We start from the raw sequence: 19,594 nt of genomic DNA, 5'->3' as shown, positions 1-19,594 counted from the left end.
CGTCAACAACATTCTCAAGAAATACCCGAACCTCCTCAAAGGGATTGGATGCCTGAAAGGGAAGTCAATCAAGCTGAGTCTGTCCAACCGCGAGCAGTGCGACACCGAAGAACGCCGTTCCACATACGGAACCAGGTGGAAAAGGAGCTTCGAGCACTTGAGAAAGCGGGCATCATCGAGGAGGTGACTGGGCCTACGCCGTGGGTGTCACCCATGGTTGTCACCAAGAAGCCCAAACAACCCGGGAAAGTGAGAATATGCATTGACATGCGCCTCCCCAACGCCGTGATAAAACGGGAGCATCACATCACCCCGAACCTCGATGAAATTGTAGCAGACCTCACAGGATCCAAGATATTCTCAAAGGTTGACCTGAACGCCGGATATCACCAACTGAAACTACATTGTGATTCCCGGGACATCACAACATTCTCAACTCACATCGGCCTATGCAGATACAAGCGGCTCAGCTTCGGAATCTCCTCGGCGGCCGAAGTTTTTCAGCAAACCATCCAGGAGGCAATACGCGACATTCCGGGGGTCCTAAACATCAGTGATGACATTCTCATTCATGCAGAAAATAAGGAAGAACACGTAAGGAGGTTTCACATGCTACTCGTTAGGTAAGAGAGTGCTGGTTTGACAATTCACAAAGAAAAATGCGAGTTCCTAAAGGAAGAGATCTCTTTTTTTGGGTACATCTTCAACAGCGCTGGCATTTCGGCGGACCCCCAAAAAGTAGCGGACATCCAGGCTGCCTCACCCCCCACCACGCCAACGGAGGTTCGCAGTTTCCTAGGAATGGCCACCTACTGCGGGAGGTTCATCCCAAACCTGGCCACGCTATCAGAACCCCTTCGAGAACTCACGAAGGCCAGCACGAAGTGGGATTGGGGGCCCGCCTGCCAAGAAGCATTCGAACACATCAAGGCATCACTCTCGGCAGACACAACCATGGCATATTACGATCCTGGACTGGCAACAGAACTGTATGTTGACGCTACCCCGTGGGTCTGGGAGCCATCCCAGGTGGCTAACACAGGAGAGTCGATGCCGATTGCCTATGCATCCCGCGCACTGACACCGACGGAGCAACGGTACTCCCACATCGAAAAAGAAGCGATCGCAGTACTGTGGGGCTGCCGCCATTTTCATCTATATCTATATGGCCGAAAGTTCTATACCGACCACAAACCACTACTCCCGATCTTCACAGGCACTTTATCACACCCCCCTGCCAGAATTGCAAAGTGGCTGCTACATCTACAACAATATGACTTTGAGCTAGCATGTCAGCCAGGCAGTGGTAACCCGGCGAATTTCCTGTCGAGACACCCAAGAGCGGTCACACCGGGGGGAAATACACGTGGCGGAGGAGACGGAGGAACACATTTGCCAGGTGGTACACACTATGAAGCCAAGAGCCATCGGAATAGAAGACATCTTAGAGGCCACGCAAATTGACCCATGTTGTGATCTGGTGAAAGACACGATCATCTCGGGGGAATGGAAGTCTTTCCTACGAAACATCCACAACAGAACAGCGGAAGCCAAAGAATTCCTCACGGGGATCTTCACGGTCAGACAGGACCTATCCATAACAGAAGAGGGGCTCATCCTACGAGGGACCCGGATCGTCATTCCTGCAAGCCTACAGGACAGAGTAGTGGCGTTGGCGCACGAAGGCCACCAGGGGATGGTGAGGACCAAGGCCCGGATAAGGCACCGCGTCTGGTTCCCCCACATAGATGGAAAAGTCGAGCAGCTAGTCAACACCTGCCTCCCATGCCAAATAACAGGGGCGCCGCCCAGTCCCGAACCCATCCTATCAGTGGAGCGAGGGTCCGTTAGATGGGACGCCATCAGCATAGACTTCTGCAAACTACAGGAAGGCACATACCTACTGGTGGCGATCGACGATCATCCAGGTACTCCGAGGTCGAAATCGTCAACTCCACGGCAGCGGAGGCGGTCATACCCGCAATCGAGAAAATGTTCGCAATGCACAGACTTCCGAGGAGGATTAGGAGTGACAACGGCCCACCGTTCCAAGTAGAGGAATTCAAGAAATATCTCACGGAACTCAACATCCGCTACCACCACATAATGCCGAGATGGGTGCAGGCAAACGGCGACGTTGAGCGTTTCATGCGGACAATGAACAAAGATTTGCACCTGTCGCGCGTTAACGCAAGTCCCTGGAGAGTGGACTTATACCGATTCCTAAGGAACTACAGGGTAACACCCCACAGCACTTTTGGAATACCGCCGGCAGTCATGATGTATGGAACGATCATCAACTTATCCATCCCGCACCATCCGAGCATGAGCACAGACACGTATGACCACGAACGCACCGAACTAAGGAGGACTGTGGCGAATGCACACATGAGTAACAAAAGGAATGCCAAGAGGTCCCACCACTGAGTTGGTGATCAAGTGGTCATGGTGAGGAACCCATCGAAATCGAAATTAGACACCCAATACGACGCCGTCCCATGGACTGTAAGCCAGAGGCACAGCACCATGATAACAGCCAAGAGGGGACAAAGACAAGTAACGAGAAATGCGTCCTGGTTTAAGGCAGTACCAAAGGATCTATGGATAGATGGAGAGCCGCAACTGGAGGAAGAAGAAGACCCGCCCATGGGGGAGGGACATGACCACCCGGAAGATGAAGCGACCATGGAGGAGCCACCGAGTGAACCAGAACTGGGTGAGCCGAATGATGAAGGTGAGCAACACGATGGGAGCCAGGGGTGTGCACCCAGGGGTGGACGATATAGTTTAAGAACTGCGCCCCGGCCAGACTCAGAGACTATGTGTGGTAGAAGACCCGATTGAGAGACTACCTAACTCCCTGGTTAGAACAGTTTGCCAAAGTAATGTTTGTTGGTTAAAATGTTGTTGGTTAATGTTTTGTTTAAAATAAAAGAGGAATGTTACATCCGCCTTGCGTCCCGCTACGCGGTGACGCAAGGCGTTCTGAATAAAAGCCCTGCCCCCGCTCCAGGCGAGCACTTCTGGTCATGACACCAACACACGTGTGTCTGTGTGTTTATTGCTCCCGTTGGAGCTGTGCAGCGGGGCCTTGCTGCCCAAGGCCCACCTCTCCATTCTCCCGCCGACACCTCGGTCGGGAGTTTGGAACATAACAGAGTTCTCTGAATCACAGAGCCTTTGCAGTGATCAGGCCAATGAGTTCAGGCAGGAGGGCTCTGAGGAGGAGGAGGAGACCTGGTAGCCAAGTTACTTTCCCTGACATACTCGATTTACAGCTGTTCAAATAGTTCCTTGAGCTAAGTAAATACCGCGCGCAGGTCAATGATTCAAAAAATGGCACGGCGGGCCTAGCTTTTCTACCTTCCAGGATGATAAAATGAGCAGTATTGATTTGGTATTTTCAACACTCGTCACTAAAGCGCGACAGTACGGCCAAGTGTCGGTAGCAGGCACCAGAGCAAAAAGAGTGATTTCACGTTTGCTACACTACTTTTCTCTATGTTTATTTACATGCATGGTGTGTTATCCTATGTGGATTTGTATAGCACATCACTGTGTTTACACTGCCTTCTGGCACAGTATAGTCATCTTTTACAATAATTATCTCAACGGGTGCTCTATAGCAGGATGTGTGAGTAGACAGAACCCCAAAAAGATCCTACGCAAATCTATCAATGAGTATCTTTAAATAGTTTTCAAAGGGTCACAGAAAAAATGATGACATTACAGAACCCACACATTAAAAAGTAGAGGAGACCCTTTCGAAGCCAACATGGCAAGTGATACGATATGATAGGTTATTTATAACTCGCGTTTATGTTAGTGAGGATAGGATGATAGGATAGGTTCAGAACCAGGAGAAGCAGGCATCTGTGTGCATTGTTTTGCGTGCAAGTTGGTTGTGCTGCCCTGCTTGTTGTACCAGTAAGGCTAAGACTCACTGTCTTGGTTCTTTACTAGTGTTTATGTTGGGTGTGTGAGTCATGTGTGGTTAGGGTGGAAGTATAATCTGGGGAACTGGTTTGTTATATCCATAAGGAGTCCAGTGTCATGGTTCTTTGTCGTATGCATGAGAAAGTTGTGTTGGTGTGTATTTCAGTGTGTTTGTGTGTGGGTTGCCTGGGGTTTTATGGATTGAAGCACGCACCTTGAAACACTTGTGTATAGGCGTGTTATAAATGCCATATCATATCATCTCATTGTGTGCATAGGTATGTTCTGTCTGAGGGTAGGTCCAGTGTCTGTGAAGTGTTGAGTGCAAATGTTAGTTAATGCTTGGTGCGTGTATGTGTATTATGGTTAGCCCATAGTCGTGTATAGTGGTTGTGAAATTATGTTGGAGAAGCAGGAGTAGGGTGGATTAGTTAATACCTTGGTTACGCTCAACTGTACCTCCAAGTATGTCCTCAGTGCTCATCCAGTTGCGGCTGAAGTCCACTGGCTGTCCCGCCATCTCTCCAAGTTCAGAGGGCAACCTTCCCCCATTGGTTTCTCCGAGTGCAACAGGTTGGCTGCTCCCAATTGGTCTCTAGTTGTTCAGCAAGAATGATATGGTATAATTGTGCTTCAGCACATTGTAAGTTTGGCAGATAAAGTGACGCATGGCTGGTCTTCACAAACCTTCTGGTATTGATGTGTGACTGGTCTACCCTAACTATCTGGGGTTGATGCATGCTTAGTCTACATAGTTCAATTTTATGGGGTGCATGGCTGGTCTTTCCAGATTGTCTAGATGCTGTGTGTGGGGTGTCTTTCACAGACCTGCCTAATGTGTAGTAAGGCTACTGTCTGCCACTCTCTCTAGGTGGGGTGCCTGAATGGGGGGGCGGGTTGGATGGTGGTGTGTAATTTTTTTGGTCCTGCTTGATTTTGCTGCTGTTGTCCCTTTTCTTTGCAATTGTCCCTTTGTGCATTTCTTTCGGCCCTCTTTGCTTTTGCTGCTGTTGTCCCTTTGATGCTGGTAATTGGCAGTTGGGTAGCCATGTTTTTAGTAATTTCCTGAAGTTGAGGTGGTCTTCTGTGGTTCTAATTTCCTTAGGCATTGTGTTCCATAGGTTAGCAATTAGGCGTGAGAACGCAGTTCCTCTACTTTTCCTTTAATCGTATTGTTTCGTCTCTATTTGGAGGTGTTTGCTTGATCTTAGGTCTTTTCTTGGTTGATAGCGGCTGATCTTGGCCTGGAGAAATTCAGTTCCTTGTCTGTGTAAGGATTTGTGGGCAATTCAGAGGGCCTTGAATTTAATGCGATTTTTTTTTTTTTTTTTAAACCGGCAGCCACTATAGGCATCTCAGAGCTGGTGTGATGTGGGCTCTTCTGGTAAATCTCAGGAGTATCCTTTCTGCAGTGTTCTTTGGTGAGCAGTAGTATAAGGCGCAGTTGTCTGCATTTATTTTCAGGTCGTTCCATATGGATAGGAGTGCCGATTCCATTCCTCTCATTGGCCTGAAGCCAACTTGAGAGTGGTCGAGTATTCCATTTGTTTCAACCTAGTTAAGTAGGATTGTGTATACATCGTTTTCCAGTATCTTTGCACATTGAATATAAGTCTGTATTTGCAGGGCTCTTCCACACTTTCCATTTCCTTTTTTATCAGTGGTTGAATGTATGCCGATTTGAAGGAGTTTGGTACTATTCCTGTGATTAGGGATAGATACATTAGGTGCTGGAAGTGTGACCCGGGGGTCTTGTGCTTAAGGATTTCTTTGTAGATGTCCGGGGGCAAGGGTCGCTTGGAGATCCTGCGAGGCTGGTGTCCTTTATAAGTGTGGAGAAAGTGTCAAAGTATTTTCTATTATTAAAAGGAACTAATTCATGTCTCTATAGTACCATGATTGAAACTTTCACTCGATAACATTGAATAAGGGGGAGCAACAAAAAGGCTCATAGCCTATTCTTTATCGATTGCAGCAAGGAAAGTCGGGGTGTTACTTTAGCCTGCATTTTTTTCTTTCTTTCTCTTAAGAGCATTTTTCTTTGAGAAAATGTATCCAAGATAAAACAATGATTCTATCTCCATTATTCTTATGTTGTTTATAGACCAAAAGTACTGTTTTTCCTGCCGCCTGCTACTTATTGTCATTATCTGGGATTCCGCTGGATTAATAACCTTTTCACCCCCTTAAAGTGAGCGTTGTAATCCTGCAGGCGTGAAGTCAACATAAGAAAATCATCTGTATATGCTATACAATTTGCTCTCAGTCCACTTGGTTTTATAGGGAATCCTGCCCAACTGAAACCTCTATCACATACATCAGCTGTATGTAAATTAAAAAGTGTCGGTGCAATAACGCAACCCTGATGCACTCCTTTCCCTACTTTTATTGTGCGCGACAGTTCCCTGTCCACATTTAATCTAACTCTAACGTCATTATTAGTATACAATAACTGCAAGATGTGTAACAAGCCTGGATCCATCCCCCACCCGACCAACTTCTCCCATAATCGTGATCTATCTTCATTATCAAAGGCTGAGGACAGATCCTGGCTTGCCACATACAACGTTCTCCCCATCGTCCCACCAGCCTGCACCATACTAGAGGAGAGTGCTATCATTCACTACCAATCCTTAACTATACAGCACCTGGAGGGCATACTTGGAGGATAGAGGTGCTCTACAAATTTCAATAACTAACTTTTTTCATTAACCATTTTTTAAAAGGACTTTGAATTCCTCCCATGATCCCGTTTCCCTAATTTTCCAGACTTGGGTGCATGTCTTTTTTTCCAACCAATGTGCCTCTCTTCTCTTCAACAGCTCCTGCCTGTTGTTCCTGCTTCGGATCCCTCTTTTACTCCCTTCTTACTTCTCCAAATTGGATACCACTGGATACCACTGGATGTGTGTTTAACCAGAAGTAAATATTCTGTTGAGTGCTATGTTTGTTTAAGTGGGTGGAACAACAATGAAAGTGGAGACACTTAGGCTGGGCCCCAGATATGTGTGCAGTGTACAGAATAGTGGTGCTCATTGCCATGTACAGGGTGTAATCATTATTGCTAGAGAAGCATGCAGTATCATTTGGGCCTAAATTCGAGGTTCTCTTTATCAGAGAAAAGGAATGGATATTTTGGGGTCTCAGTAGATGTGTATTGTGAGAGTTGTTTTAGATCCTGGGTTGGGGCACTGACAAGACCTTAGTCAATTTGGCAAAACTTGTTTGTAAGCTGGTTGGAATGGGATGCATAGGAACCAGTCGGTCCACAAAGAAATACATTTTGGGTGTTAGTTACACCAATGCCTGTTCATAACCTTAGCCTGAAAACAGTATTCACACGTGTGTCAGAAGCGAACTGAGCCAGGATGGAATACGCCAGTTTGCAAAAAGTGTGAGGTTTGCCCAATCCACAAGTGAATGCCGGTTACACCTGTTGTTGTGGTAGTCTAAATTGCAGCTCGTGCAGTTTTAGGAAAAACAAATCTTTTTATTCAGCAATTAAACAATATTATTCCATTACTTATTTTCACTTTCTAGGCACATTCTAAGGCAACCTTTTCACATTCACACTCCTTTCACCACCTTTACACCAAGAACGTCTAGCTGTAAGTTAAGTAGCTGGAGAGAGCATTTTGCAGACCATGGTATCAACTTTGTGGGTATGTAGTTCTTTTCAAGTGACACGCCCCTTGTCAGACCCACACATTTGCGTAAACACCCTAAACACACCCATTCCAAACGATTGACTGCATTGACTGAAAACGTATTCAGAATGTGCTATTTGCACCAAGTGCACCACAGAAAAGCTGCACATGGATGTGTGTTTAAGGCATGAGCCCTTATGTGAATGGTACGTAACATGCACTTGTACTGGAATGAGTCAAACCTTTATCCAACAGGTGACACTTACACCTTAAGAAAAGTTTTAAATAATTACTTATACAACTTTTGTCAATGATGGCCAACTTCTGTCATTGTGCTGGGCTGCCTGAATCCATTATGTAAAAAGTACAAGTATGCATTTTTACAGTGTTATCCCTACATCAGGGAAAGTAAATACTCTTGTATTTGCTTTCCCTGATGTTTAGGACATTTCACATTGATTGAGTGATTGATTGATTTTATTATTTGCATAGTGCATGCTCACCTTTCAGCCCCTTTGGCACTATGAAGATAGTACCAGATAGTGATTTGGTTACAAGTATGCTTGATAAAAGCATACAGCACACGACCAAAACTAGGGGAGGAATTGGGCTGGAACAAGACGGAACTGTGCTCCGAAAGAATTTGTCTTGCACAAGCACTGTTCTGCTCCAACCCTTCCCCCACCCCCCAAGGATATCATCTCCGAAATTTGCCACCCTAAGCAACCCAAGAGACTTCTTCTGTCCCGCTTAAGGGTATTCTTGATAAACGGGGGGAGTGAGTGATTAATTGTCAAGTTCTGTAAAGCATTTGGAGAAATGAGACACCCTGCGCTCAAGCGGAACAGCTCAAGCCACTACAAGCACTGTCCAAATGAGCATATATGGCTTTTGGTTTACTGACATTTTAGTGTTAGGGTGAGTATTTTGATAAATGAAATGAGCGCAGAACCCAGTTTGCAGTACTTGCTCAGAACGGTTTTATGCTGAATCACTGTCACCGACATATTCTGAATATAAAATTTGGTGGTCATTCTCAGCATGTTCTAAAAATGTTCTTTGCTTTTACGCAAATCGCCAAGACTCAGTATCCCCTGCAAGTGCTGCCCAGCTGCAGTTGATTTGGTTCCTTGAGGAGATCAAGCCCTGCTCACCGTGGGCTGGAGCTCTGCCCTTCAGCCCCACCCACATCACTCTGACCACTCCCTGACCTCCTTGCCTCCCTGCACGAAGGGTGGGCGGAGTTAACAGAGTACATTTTGTCCACTACCAGCACTGATCAACAAGCAAAGACCAGTGTAACGCATAGAGAAAGGTCCAACTCGACTGGCAAATCAGACGCATGCTAGTGGGGAGAATCTGGTCACAAGGCTTCATAGGTATGTCCCAGAGGCTGACTGCATGGACGATACAACATAGCAGGTTAGAGTTTTATGACCCAAGCAGAGGAAAGATTCGATTTGATTTGATTATTTATAACACGCTCCGAACAGACTAAACCATATAAAGGCGCAGCTGGTACATAAACAAGTCACCAAGAACAGTAAAAGCAGGAATATCTCCCAACAGAACAGTGTGAGCCCCCCCCCGCCCATTTGAAAAGGAAGGTCTTGAGGGCTCTACGAAATTGATATAATGACTTGAGGACTCTTATGTCTCAGGCGATGCTATTCCACAGCCTCGGGCCAAAAACAGCAAACCTTCTATCTCCCCTTGAGACAAATGTCGACGGGGAAATGGTCTGCAGCAACTGATCTTCTGATCTTAGCAGCCTGGTCGGCTGATAACAATTAATTGCGTCACTCAGATAAGCAGGAGCAAGTCCATCCAAACATTTAGAAATCAAGCTTGCCACCTTAAGTTGTATTCTGTCCTCTGCGGTCAGCCAGCGGATTGAATGGCGAGAGGGCGATACATGAGCGAATTTGCCCAGCCGACAGACCATTCTAACAGTCGCATTTTTAGCTTTTTTGAAGCCTTTGCAGCTGTTTGGCGGGGTTGCCTGCCAAAAGGCTGTTGCAATAGTCTAATTGTGCATTCACCATGGCCCCCACCACCATGGCCCCCACCACCATAACATGGTCGTCGCCTGGAATGAAAGGCAGGACTTGACGCAGTAGTCGGAGGGAATGAGAAATTGCCTGCACCGTGGCGCTTACCTGGCCCTCGCTTCCTAGGTTGTCCTGCCAGATACAGCCCAAATGTGTAATCCTGGAGGCAAACCTGAGCTCAGTTCCAAAAGTAGCCTTTTGCTGCCAGGAGACAGTTTTTGGGTCCAAACAGCACCAGTTTGGTTTTTATTGGATTGAGGTGCAGCTGATTTTCCGACATCCACCTACTGACATCATCAAAACACTGTCTGACCATGAGAAAGGTTTCCTCAATATTCCCGATTTTTATGAAAATCTGAGTGTCATCAGCCTGTGAGTGATGGTTTACCCCGTGACTACTCAGAATATCCATCAACGGCTGCAAGTACAAATGAAAGAGTAAAGGCGACAGTGAGGACCCTTGTGGTGCTCCACAGCCCATTAATATAGGGTCTTAGATGTGTCCCCCAAATTTAACCTGTTGTTGGCGATAAGCCAAGAAAGATCCAAACCATTTGTTTGCATGTTCAGAGACATTGGGCCTCATTCCGAGTTCTGCGGTAACCCCCCGGTGCTACCGGCGGGTTGCTGCAAAACTCGTAACACTGTTACGCCGCCAGATATCCCAGTGCCACTGTGACATTACAAGTCCCGAAAGCCCAGGTTATCAGGCGGCGGAAAGTGTAAGTCCCCATTCCCGTGGAGTTCCATAGGACTCCACGGGAATGGGGACACAGAAGCACCGGCACCGTTACCAAAGGTGCCGGTGCTTCTGTGAAAACTATGCCTGCAGGGGGTGTAGCAATGGCCCCTGCAGGCATAATCGGAGTCTGGCGATCCGGAAAGGGTGCCGGTACGTTGCTACTGCACCCTTGTTTCCAGACCATCAGGCTCGTAATGAGGCCCATTGCCTACTACTCTCAGGTGATTAAGCAAGATCTGATGGTCTACCATATAAAAGGCTGCAGAAAGGCCCAGCATCACCAATAGTGATAGCTCTCCCTCATCCATGACCTCTAAAAGAGCATCCTGCATGGCCAGCAGTGCTGTCTCCGCTCCAAATTTGGGACGGAAACCGGATTGAAAGGAGTCGAGCAAGGACTCCTTTTCTACGTAGTCCTGCAATTGGCAGGTGAAGAAACAGCCATTGTCAGCCACAGGGAGGTCGCCAGTTATTAAATGGCGTTGATGGGATGTCCACTGCAAACCAGAGAGTATTTCCAAAAGAAGAGAGGCAGCACACTGCAGTCTTGTGCACTATCAAGCGATAGCAGCATTAGTGCATGCGCAAGATGAGTGACCGTATTGGCGATGAATGGCCATGGTACCAACCAGACACACAGCATTCAACGCCTGATAAATGCACGTGATTGAAGCACTCTACTCTCTCAAGTGTTCTGTTCAGGTTACAGCTCCTCAGCTTTGTGGGTCCTGTGGGCACTCGGGAGATGGCTATGATGCTTGGTGAACTGGACAAAGGTAGTGGTGGAAACCCATGGGGGGGGGTTGGGAGTGCCACTGCTGCAGTCCACCCCTCCACTCCAGTCTGATGATGGCCCTCTGTGCCCAATGAAGGGCTCATTGCTGTTATCTGTCCACTGAGGCCTGGTTCAGAAGCATTATAGAAACTCCCACCTACTCTCTCCTCGCTCAGAGGGAAAGCGCATGCCTGTCAGCCCTTGTATCTTATCTCATATCATACCTGGGCTGGGGGATACTGATTAATCATGGTCTATGAATGCAAGTGAAGTGCAGTGCATGCTCTGACTTCTCTGACTTAAATGTGTTAGTTGAACGTAGGCTCCCATTGAGTGGAGGTGAGGGGCTGATGAATAACGCAGAATAGTACAGATTAGTACAGGTTTTACACCAGCTTGTCATCCTAGGGTGCCTTCTGGAGTAAGTGTTCAGCAGAGTTGCAATGTTAATACTGCCCACTGATATCATTTTTCACTGATGTTTCTATACCTCAAGGTGGTCGAAGTGATCAGTGGAGTCCATGTCGACCCTTCTGTAAACAAGACCACGTAGAGACAAAATGACCTTCAGGTCCCTAAACCCCGAAACCGGTCACCAAGGTGACCGCCAAGGGGCCTACAGGAGAGTCAATAATAATGTCAATAATATCAATCCCAAACACCAGGGCTAATCGATAAGAGGACTCAAAGGCCTAAAAGTCAAACCCTTAATTCAGAAAGACTGCCATTGTCAATGAAGATGATGAGGGAATCAAAAGGTCACCTCCTTTCATCTCACCAGAACTACAGAAGACAACCTCAGCACTTGGGCTCACAGGCCTAGGGCCAGGATTCCAGGACAGAGGAACATTTCAGCGATGCTTTCCTGGGCGAGCTACAGTGGCCACAATGAGCAATACAGTGCCACGGTGACCCATTGTGTACTACAAGGGGGCGTGGAACCCCAGGCTCAAGGTGTCTGCAACACATCCCCCACTGTGGGCAGGTTTCTTCCTGAAACCATGTAGTCACAGGCTGCAGCTGGGCTGCACCACTGGATTCTGTAGGAACGAGAGGAGAAGCAGTAAAGATGGGTGAAGGAGAGAGAGCGGGGAGTAGTGTTGGCGGGGGAAGTGAAGGCAGATAGCTGTTTCTAGTCATAGACGTCATCACCTCTATTTTCGAGAGGAGCGGGCAAGGGATGCAACATCTCCTTGATGTGAGTAGAGTGGCGATAAAGGAGAGAAGAACATCAAGAAGATGTGCCCTGCATTCTTACGGGGCACACTCCACTGCCATCACTAAGAGGGTGGACTGGGCGGGCAGCACCCCAGTAAGAGGAAATGCAGCATTGGTGTCAAGCCACAGGTCAACTGAAGGAGGAGGGTTGTTTTGGACATGTTCCCCTTCGCTACTACTTTGAAGCTGGAGCCTGTCAGTTCCTGTTTCTGTTGGCTCTGGGTCCAGTTTTCTGGTGTTTTTGAAGTGTGCCGGGCCAGAATAACAAAGTAGGATTCTACAGATCCCTCCCGGGAATCTGGTAAGGAATAGACCGGGCCGAACCCTCCCCCGGTCTGCCTGCCTGCGTCTGGGTTCCAGAAGGATGGCTCTGGAGCTGGGTGGTGTTGAGGGCAGCAATGGTTCCAAGCTGGGAGGGTGACAAAAGGAGGAAAGGTACGAATATTTCTTGGTGTGGGGCTGGCCCGCTCTTACTCTCTTGAGGAAGGATGACCCACCATGCAAGATTCACCGGTTTCTCTAGCCCGGAGACATCTGATGTCAGTTTCCCACATGAACAATTGAAATGAAGGAACAAGGAAAATGTGCAACACCCAACTACCAGGAAAACGGTTTCCTCCTAAAAGACCCATAGTAAAATAACTTACTTGGTATCTCTAACCAGCTCTGTGATCCGTGGAATGGCAAGGTTGCTCAAACACTGTTTCGCATTGTTATGCTCCTTTTGTACTGGCTGATCCAAACGTACTGCTGATTTACCGCTGGTTTTCCTCAACTGGCCGTGTTGTCTGAATTCCATCCCTCCAACTTTCAAACAGTGTACAGGTGCTACACCTCTGGAATGTAGCTGCGCCAGGTGTCACCCATGGGTGTTGGTTTGGTTGGAATCTAGATTGTACTGTTTGTGGGGGCAAGGCGACTTGAAGCTCTACGAGGCCGGGTAATCGTCCCTTGCTTAGGCACGGATTCCTAACATACCCTACATCTCTCTTGACACTCGTATAGAGGTGCAACAAAAGAAGGTAGCATGGGTGCAATGGGGGATTGGCATTCCCTGCGCGGAGCTGAGGGCACAAGCAGCAGCCCAGAAAGAGAACATTAAAAGGCTAAATTAGGGGTCTCCAACCTTTGGCTCTCCAGATGTTTTGCAATACATCTCCAGTCAGTCCTATCCAACAAAGTCAATGGTAAAGGGTCATGGGAGCTGTAGTCAAAAACATCTGGAGGGCTGCATGTGAAAAATATATAGTTAAACAAAAGATTTCCTATCCCGAAAAGGACAGTGAACCGCTACACCTAGCCAATGACTCGGTCTAGGCCGAATTAAAAAACAACTTTAGGGGCCCGCGGTGCCTGTTGCAGCGTGTGCAGCTGCTCTGGTTGGTAGGCCTGCCAAACAACATGAGCCACAGAATCTCAAGCCAGTACCATTGGGACCCCCAATCATGCTAACCCCAAAACTGAAATACCATAGCACAGAATGGACCACGCTGATCAAAACGTTCTTGCGTGCAACTACTTTCGACCCAACTATACATTCAGAGAAAATCCCGAAATCCAAAGGCGTCGCGACAATGGTGAAGTATGAAATACACCGAGCGAAAACCAATAAAGGCCAGACTATTGTCACAGCTAATGTACCCCAACAGAAAAGGTATGAGCCCTACGCACATTCTCCACCACAAAACCGTAGGTCGGGCAATAGGAAAATTGTATTCAGGAAGGGTGAGGCGATGTGGCCTCTTGCTGATGGAAGTGGGTTTGGATTGCTAAAGTGGGAGAGCCAGAATTACTGCAACACTGTGAACTGTGGGGGGGTAATTTGTGCCCGAGACTGAAGAACAGAGACCTGGCTAGCCATGAATGAAAGCATTCAATCTTTCTCTGCCCATCAGCCATGGATGAGCACCCAGCATTGGCAGAGAGTCTTAACACTGGATGTAAATCCTGGTATCCTGGTGTGCGCAGATTGTTGACTATCAAAGCTATAGGGTCAATAGTCCACCCATCCAATGTTCACTTTTAAAGGTGCAAGTTGCACCTGGCCTGGGCTGTGTACATGTCTTGCATGTCTGTTGCACTCCACACAGTGAATCTAAAGACTAAGGGGCTCATTATAAGTTCCCTGGTTGGGAAAAAGTTCTGGTAATTCCGGCACCTGAGTTTTTTCCAGACCCGGGTAAACACAAGTTTGCCAGTGGGGGCAGTGATTTCCTGGCAGGCCTAACCTGCTGGAGTTCAGGCCCTATTGGCAAATAAATGCCAGGATCACGGCACCAGTACTACCGGTGCCGGTAATTCCGGAAATCCAATCCATGATGGGAATGGGAATTTACCGACATCTCTGCCGCACCCGTAATATGACAGTAATACCAGGATATCAGGTGGTGGAAATGGTTAGGCAGTTTTGCCAGTATCTGGCTGGAATTTCCGGCGTGATACCGGCAAGACTGTAATGCAGGCCTATTTCTCCTTGCTGTTTACTTATCATTTCCCTTCCCTTTATCTTCTTTTCACTTTCTTGTCTTTGGATCTGCCAGATTTTCGCTGCCACTGCTGCACAGGCGGCTCACTTTTATTTTTAATTGCTTGAATGATTTTTTTTTTCACATGCAAGATTTTGTACTGCGCAACTTAATTCTGCCAATAGTGGTCCCTTTTGTGTGTAACATGTATATGGTTCCGATTTTGCATTGTGTTGCGTGATGTACCAAAGGTCTGATGTCAATGTCTGTAAATAGACACATTTCTTTTTATTGTAACATTAGTTTATTACAAACGTTTTCATTACATTACTTTCCCATCAGTTTCTTATCCTCAATTTACCATCATCCATTGATTATTAATAATGTCCTCAACTCCCCTCCTTATCCCCAAACATAAGAAATAAAATGTTACTAAAGGAATGGCATAAAAAGTAAAAAATCACATAATGAACCCTTTCCACTTTCTGCTTCATAACTCTAGCAGAACTAATAGACAAATAACCAAAGCATTTGAGAAATGTCCTATATGGAAGCACTGTAAAGAACACAGAAAAGGCGGGTCACATCTCCTTTAAAATGCTTTAGTTTTCACTGAAGGACCAACTGGGCCTTGCAATGTCCCACCTTTGACCAATTACTCACATCTATAAATAACAAAAGTAAAAGTATTTGAAAGTAAGTAAACAACTTTTCAAAGACAGATCAAATGCAATGACCTTTTGGCTTGATTCTGAAAGGAATTCGTGGGCTGTTCTATTGTTGTTTTATGCCATGAGGTATTTGCAAATCGCTTCGCTGTAGGGGGTCCAGCCTTGAGCACTGAGGCAGAGCGGGCTATGGCATGGTGGGACCTTGGTCCAGCATTGCATTGCATAATGCCAGCAATTGAAATAGCAGAGATGGCTATGCTGGATTAAGTAGAAGTAATTAGAAGGGTTTAGTATGTGCCAGGTTGGGAGGGACTGTGTATTCCCTCTGTTCAGGTTAGCGCAATTTAATCCCTGAAGACTTGCACATGAACATGACCTATTAAGTGAGTTTAGAGACGCTGCAGATGCAAAGGATGCATTTGTGGTCGATTGATATTGCATCTGGCTAACCCTATGCAGCTGTTTGCAGCTGTGGGCTCTCCTTAAATAGAACTATAGAGGGAGTTATAGTTGGGTAGATATCAACTACGGGGATATATTCCACTGAGGAGTTCAAAATGACCTCAGACGCCCAAGATGGAAGCTCGGGTTGCCTATGATCGCCTGGGAACTGCTCCCAGTAGTTGGAAGCTCCCCATCTATATGTATATGATGCGTACGTTCCCCATTGTCGCTTTTCCATCCCCTGTGTTTTGCTCGTGGACCGGGTTAGCAGGTGGGGAAGAGAAAAGGCATGGGGGGGTGCAGATAGAGAGGTGGGTGGGAGCCCAGGCTTCCTCTGCTTCCCTTGGGTCTCAGGAGATGTGAGGGAGAAGGCAAATGGCCATATCCCCCTGCTATAGCATCGCAGCAGCCGCTTCTGAATTCCATGATCCTCTGCTGGGAGGGTCTGACATTTTGAAAAGGAAATAGTTGCTGATGTTCTCCTATGGGAGCCATACACAACAATTTAGTTGATTCTAGGAAATGTCAAAATATCTCACTTTTAGGTGTTTTCCACGAGTGCGAGAGAACACCGTTGTGCTGCAATCTGTTCATTGTGTTTCTGCATCGTTATTCACTCAGTAAATAGTCCGATCTTGCTAAACATCTGCTCGAGACGCGCAGTGGCGGGTGATGAATCCACGTACATGTCACCTTTTTATTCTAGTTCCTCAGGAAGATTCTCGACGCTGGTGTTTTTGGAGACCCGGACTATTTGGACCAGCCTCTTGCCCAGCCCGCTGAAGAGCTCCTGGTTCCAAAAGTGGACCTCTATGGATTGGAGCGCTGGTGCACAGCGCAGTGGAAGGAACCGAAAGAGCTCCCTCTAGTGGTGCCCCACAATGCTGCCCATGTAAAGCAGCTGGTTATGGGTATAGTGGAGGACCTGTGGGTGCATCACGGCCTACCAGCTGCCCCTTCCAGCCGACCCAGAACAAACGTATGTGGATGCGAAACATTGAAAACAGACGCCTTGAACACCGAAAGCGAGAACATGTACAATCAGGTATTTCATTACAAGCTTTATTTGTGGGAAGGCTGGTAGGTCTGCACTTAGAAAGGTGTGTAAGCCAAACTAATGTTCCACTACTCTTATTGCAACTAGTGACCAAGCACTTCTGTCTTCTTCAACTTTACCTCTGCCTGGCTCGACCCATGCAGGCACACAGTGATGTTAGTTGTTTGCTTTGGGGGAGACATCACCTGGCCAAAGAGCTTTAAGTGGGCCTGGGCTCAGCCCTGGCAGTCTCCAAATGTTGCCCCTGAGCCAGGGCTCTCTGACGAAATTTCTTTTAAAATATCAGTGGCGATACTGCTCTTTGCCAATAGATGTCACCTTCAGTAATGTTTAGAATCACAACATCAGTTCTAGAAATTTGAAGTGAGATACTTTTCAAACAGGAAAGGCAAATTATAAGAGAATACATATGTTTGATTGTTACCACACATTGTATTAAAGTATTATCATTAGAATGCCTTTAATTAGTATGTACTCATATTGGATTTCTTTTAGAACAACTGTGGGATTTCATGATGTACTGATCCCTTTCGATTTGATGTTCTGGCTCATATTTGAATGTATTTATTTTGGTCAACATTTTTACACACATTAACCACATTTAACTACATCTTTTAAACCGGAATTGTTTCCCTTTCATTGCACATATGTAAACTCGATGGACTATGTCAGGTCACTCCTTTAATTATTCATTCCACTCCTTTTTTAAAGCTTTATTAGCTACTTGGGATTCGAGGCTGCGCAAGAACCTTTTTAAGCCCCGTCCCCAAATATTGCATCCCGACACATTAGAGCCACCCCTCCCCGAATTCCCTATGCAACCTAAAGCACTGCCAGTCATGTGTTGGAGCAGAAAAGACAACTTGAATGAGATCTTAAGGTTAAAGGGGTTTGGAACAGGAAGAATAACACAGAATAACGTTCCAGACTTAAGTTTGCAGTAACCAAACTTCAAAGTCCTGTCTTGGATTCCATTGATGTTAATGGGTGTTAGATTAGGGTGAATATATGGTCTGTTATAGAAAGAAGTGCATTCACAGATGCCATTTAGCCTATGCGGATGCGTGTGGCAAGACATTTTACCATACTGTGAAAACAGCAAGCAGCATCATGGGTGATTATGCATCCTGAACAGTAGGCTTACTGGAAGTTTGTAGGCGTAGGATGAGAGCTATTGAACACCTGTATTTCTTGCTCAGGTCATATATGATGTGGCACGGGAGCTACTTGAGGCAGAATGGCCACATCCGAAGAATGCAAGAGCGTGTCCATGGGAGGGACAGAAGGTGGTCTTCCAGGTCCCCAATCTCATGCAGAGAAAACAGGACCTCAAGGAAATGAAGGTATGTTAAGGACAATTAAGAGTGATGCTAAAATAAGAAACACAAGAAGCAGAGATGTGTTGTATTTACTTTTTTAAAACTTTATATTTTCCGATACAACATATAACAGGATCAACAATAGGTAACAATTCTCAAATGTTCTAACATTAGTATGTACAGAAAGTACAAACTATCAATGAGTTAAATGAGTAATCCTAAAGACTATAATTATCTAATGAGCATATTAACAAACATACCAATACCTTATTGTCGTCAACCCTCTATACACAATTAGTACATTTGTATTTATTGAGAGTAATGGGAATTACACCCAGAAAACGTATGAAGCAATCACCAGTCAACGTGGCAATATTGAGGCAGGTGTCGTACATAAGCAGGGGAATAGTGAGCAACTAATCAGTGGATGTCGGGGACTACATGTTGCATATACTGGTGACAGAACAGACATTACAGACTGCGTAACAGTGAAAGGTTCGGTCGGGGAGTGATGTAGGAGTAGGAAGAGGGTGCTTCTTTTTAATTGAGGAGGTGGCATTCTCGTAATTTGGAGGTCAGAAGGGGGCAGGGGCAGAAGCAAGAGGAAGCACAGGATGGTTGATGGATCTAGAGATCTGGGAGTAAATTATAATGCAGGATGCTTGGAGGAGAGCAGCGGGAGACCGAGCTTGCTAGATGGGCAGGTGCAAGCCCACGAAGAGATGTGTTGATGAGCAGTGCAAATTTAAAGAAGGGGCTGATTTTAATGGAAAGGCAACGGGCATAGAGGCAGTGTGTGGAAGTGGGCACAGAGCGGGCAAGATTGTAGAGGGTATGAGTGGACATGTTGAATACTTTGTCAAGCGTAGAAAGACTAGAAAAAGAGGCCAAGTAAGAGGATGGCACATTAGTCAGGGCAAATTAGTATTAAGGTCAGTATGAGGGTTTTGGTGGAGTTGTAAGTGAGGAGGGGGTGGATTTCCCTGATATTGAATAGCTATTCTTTTCAGCAGTTAAGGTAGAGGTAATAGATTGGTGAAGGGTTAAGATTTCTAGCAAAAAGGATCCCAAGGTTGTGTGCCTTTGGAGAGAAGGACAGGAAGTCAGGTGGAAGGAAGATGGAAGAGCGAAGGACAGGAGAGGCTTTAGAGACATGAAGGTAGATATCGTCAGTCTTGAAGGAGTTGAGCATAAGACAACACAATGCCATCCAGTGGGGAATAGCTGAGAGACAAGCAAATAGGCTGGCAGTGCGGTCAGGAGTAGACT

At 46.4% G+C, this 19,594-nt stretch overlaps 1 protein-coding gene across 1 annotated transcript in view; it reads left to right on the top strand.

Moving 5' to 3' along the window:
• The window catches only part of LOC138471753 (uncharacterized), a 136,185-nt gene that overhangs the window by 94,224 nt on the left and 22,367 nt on the right, over positions 1–19,594 (top strand). Inside the window, exons 4-5 of the mRNA XM_069609565.1 lie at positions 16,656–16,994; positions 18,206–18,349. Of these exons, the coding sequence (XP_069465666.1) occupies positions 16,656–16,994; positions 18,206–18,349 (483 nt within the window). The remainder of the gene's footprint in view (positions 1–16,655; positions 16,995–18,205; positions 18,350–19,594) is intronic.

The sequence above is a fragment of the Ambystoma mexicanum genome, chromosome 8, assembly GCF_040938575.1.
Source record: "Ambystoma mexicanum isolate Mex_15411 chromosome 8, UKY_AmexF1_1, whole genome shotgun sequence".
Classification (NCBI taxonomy): Eukaryota; Metazoa; Chordata; class Amphibia; order Caudata; family Ambystomatidae; genus Ambystoma; species Ambystoma mexicanum.
This window is presented reverse-complemented; position numbering and strand designations above follow the sequence as displayed.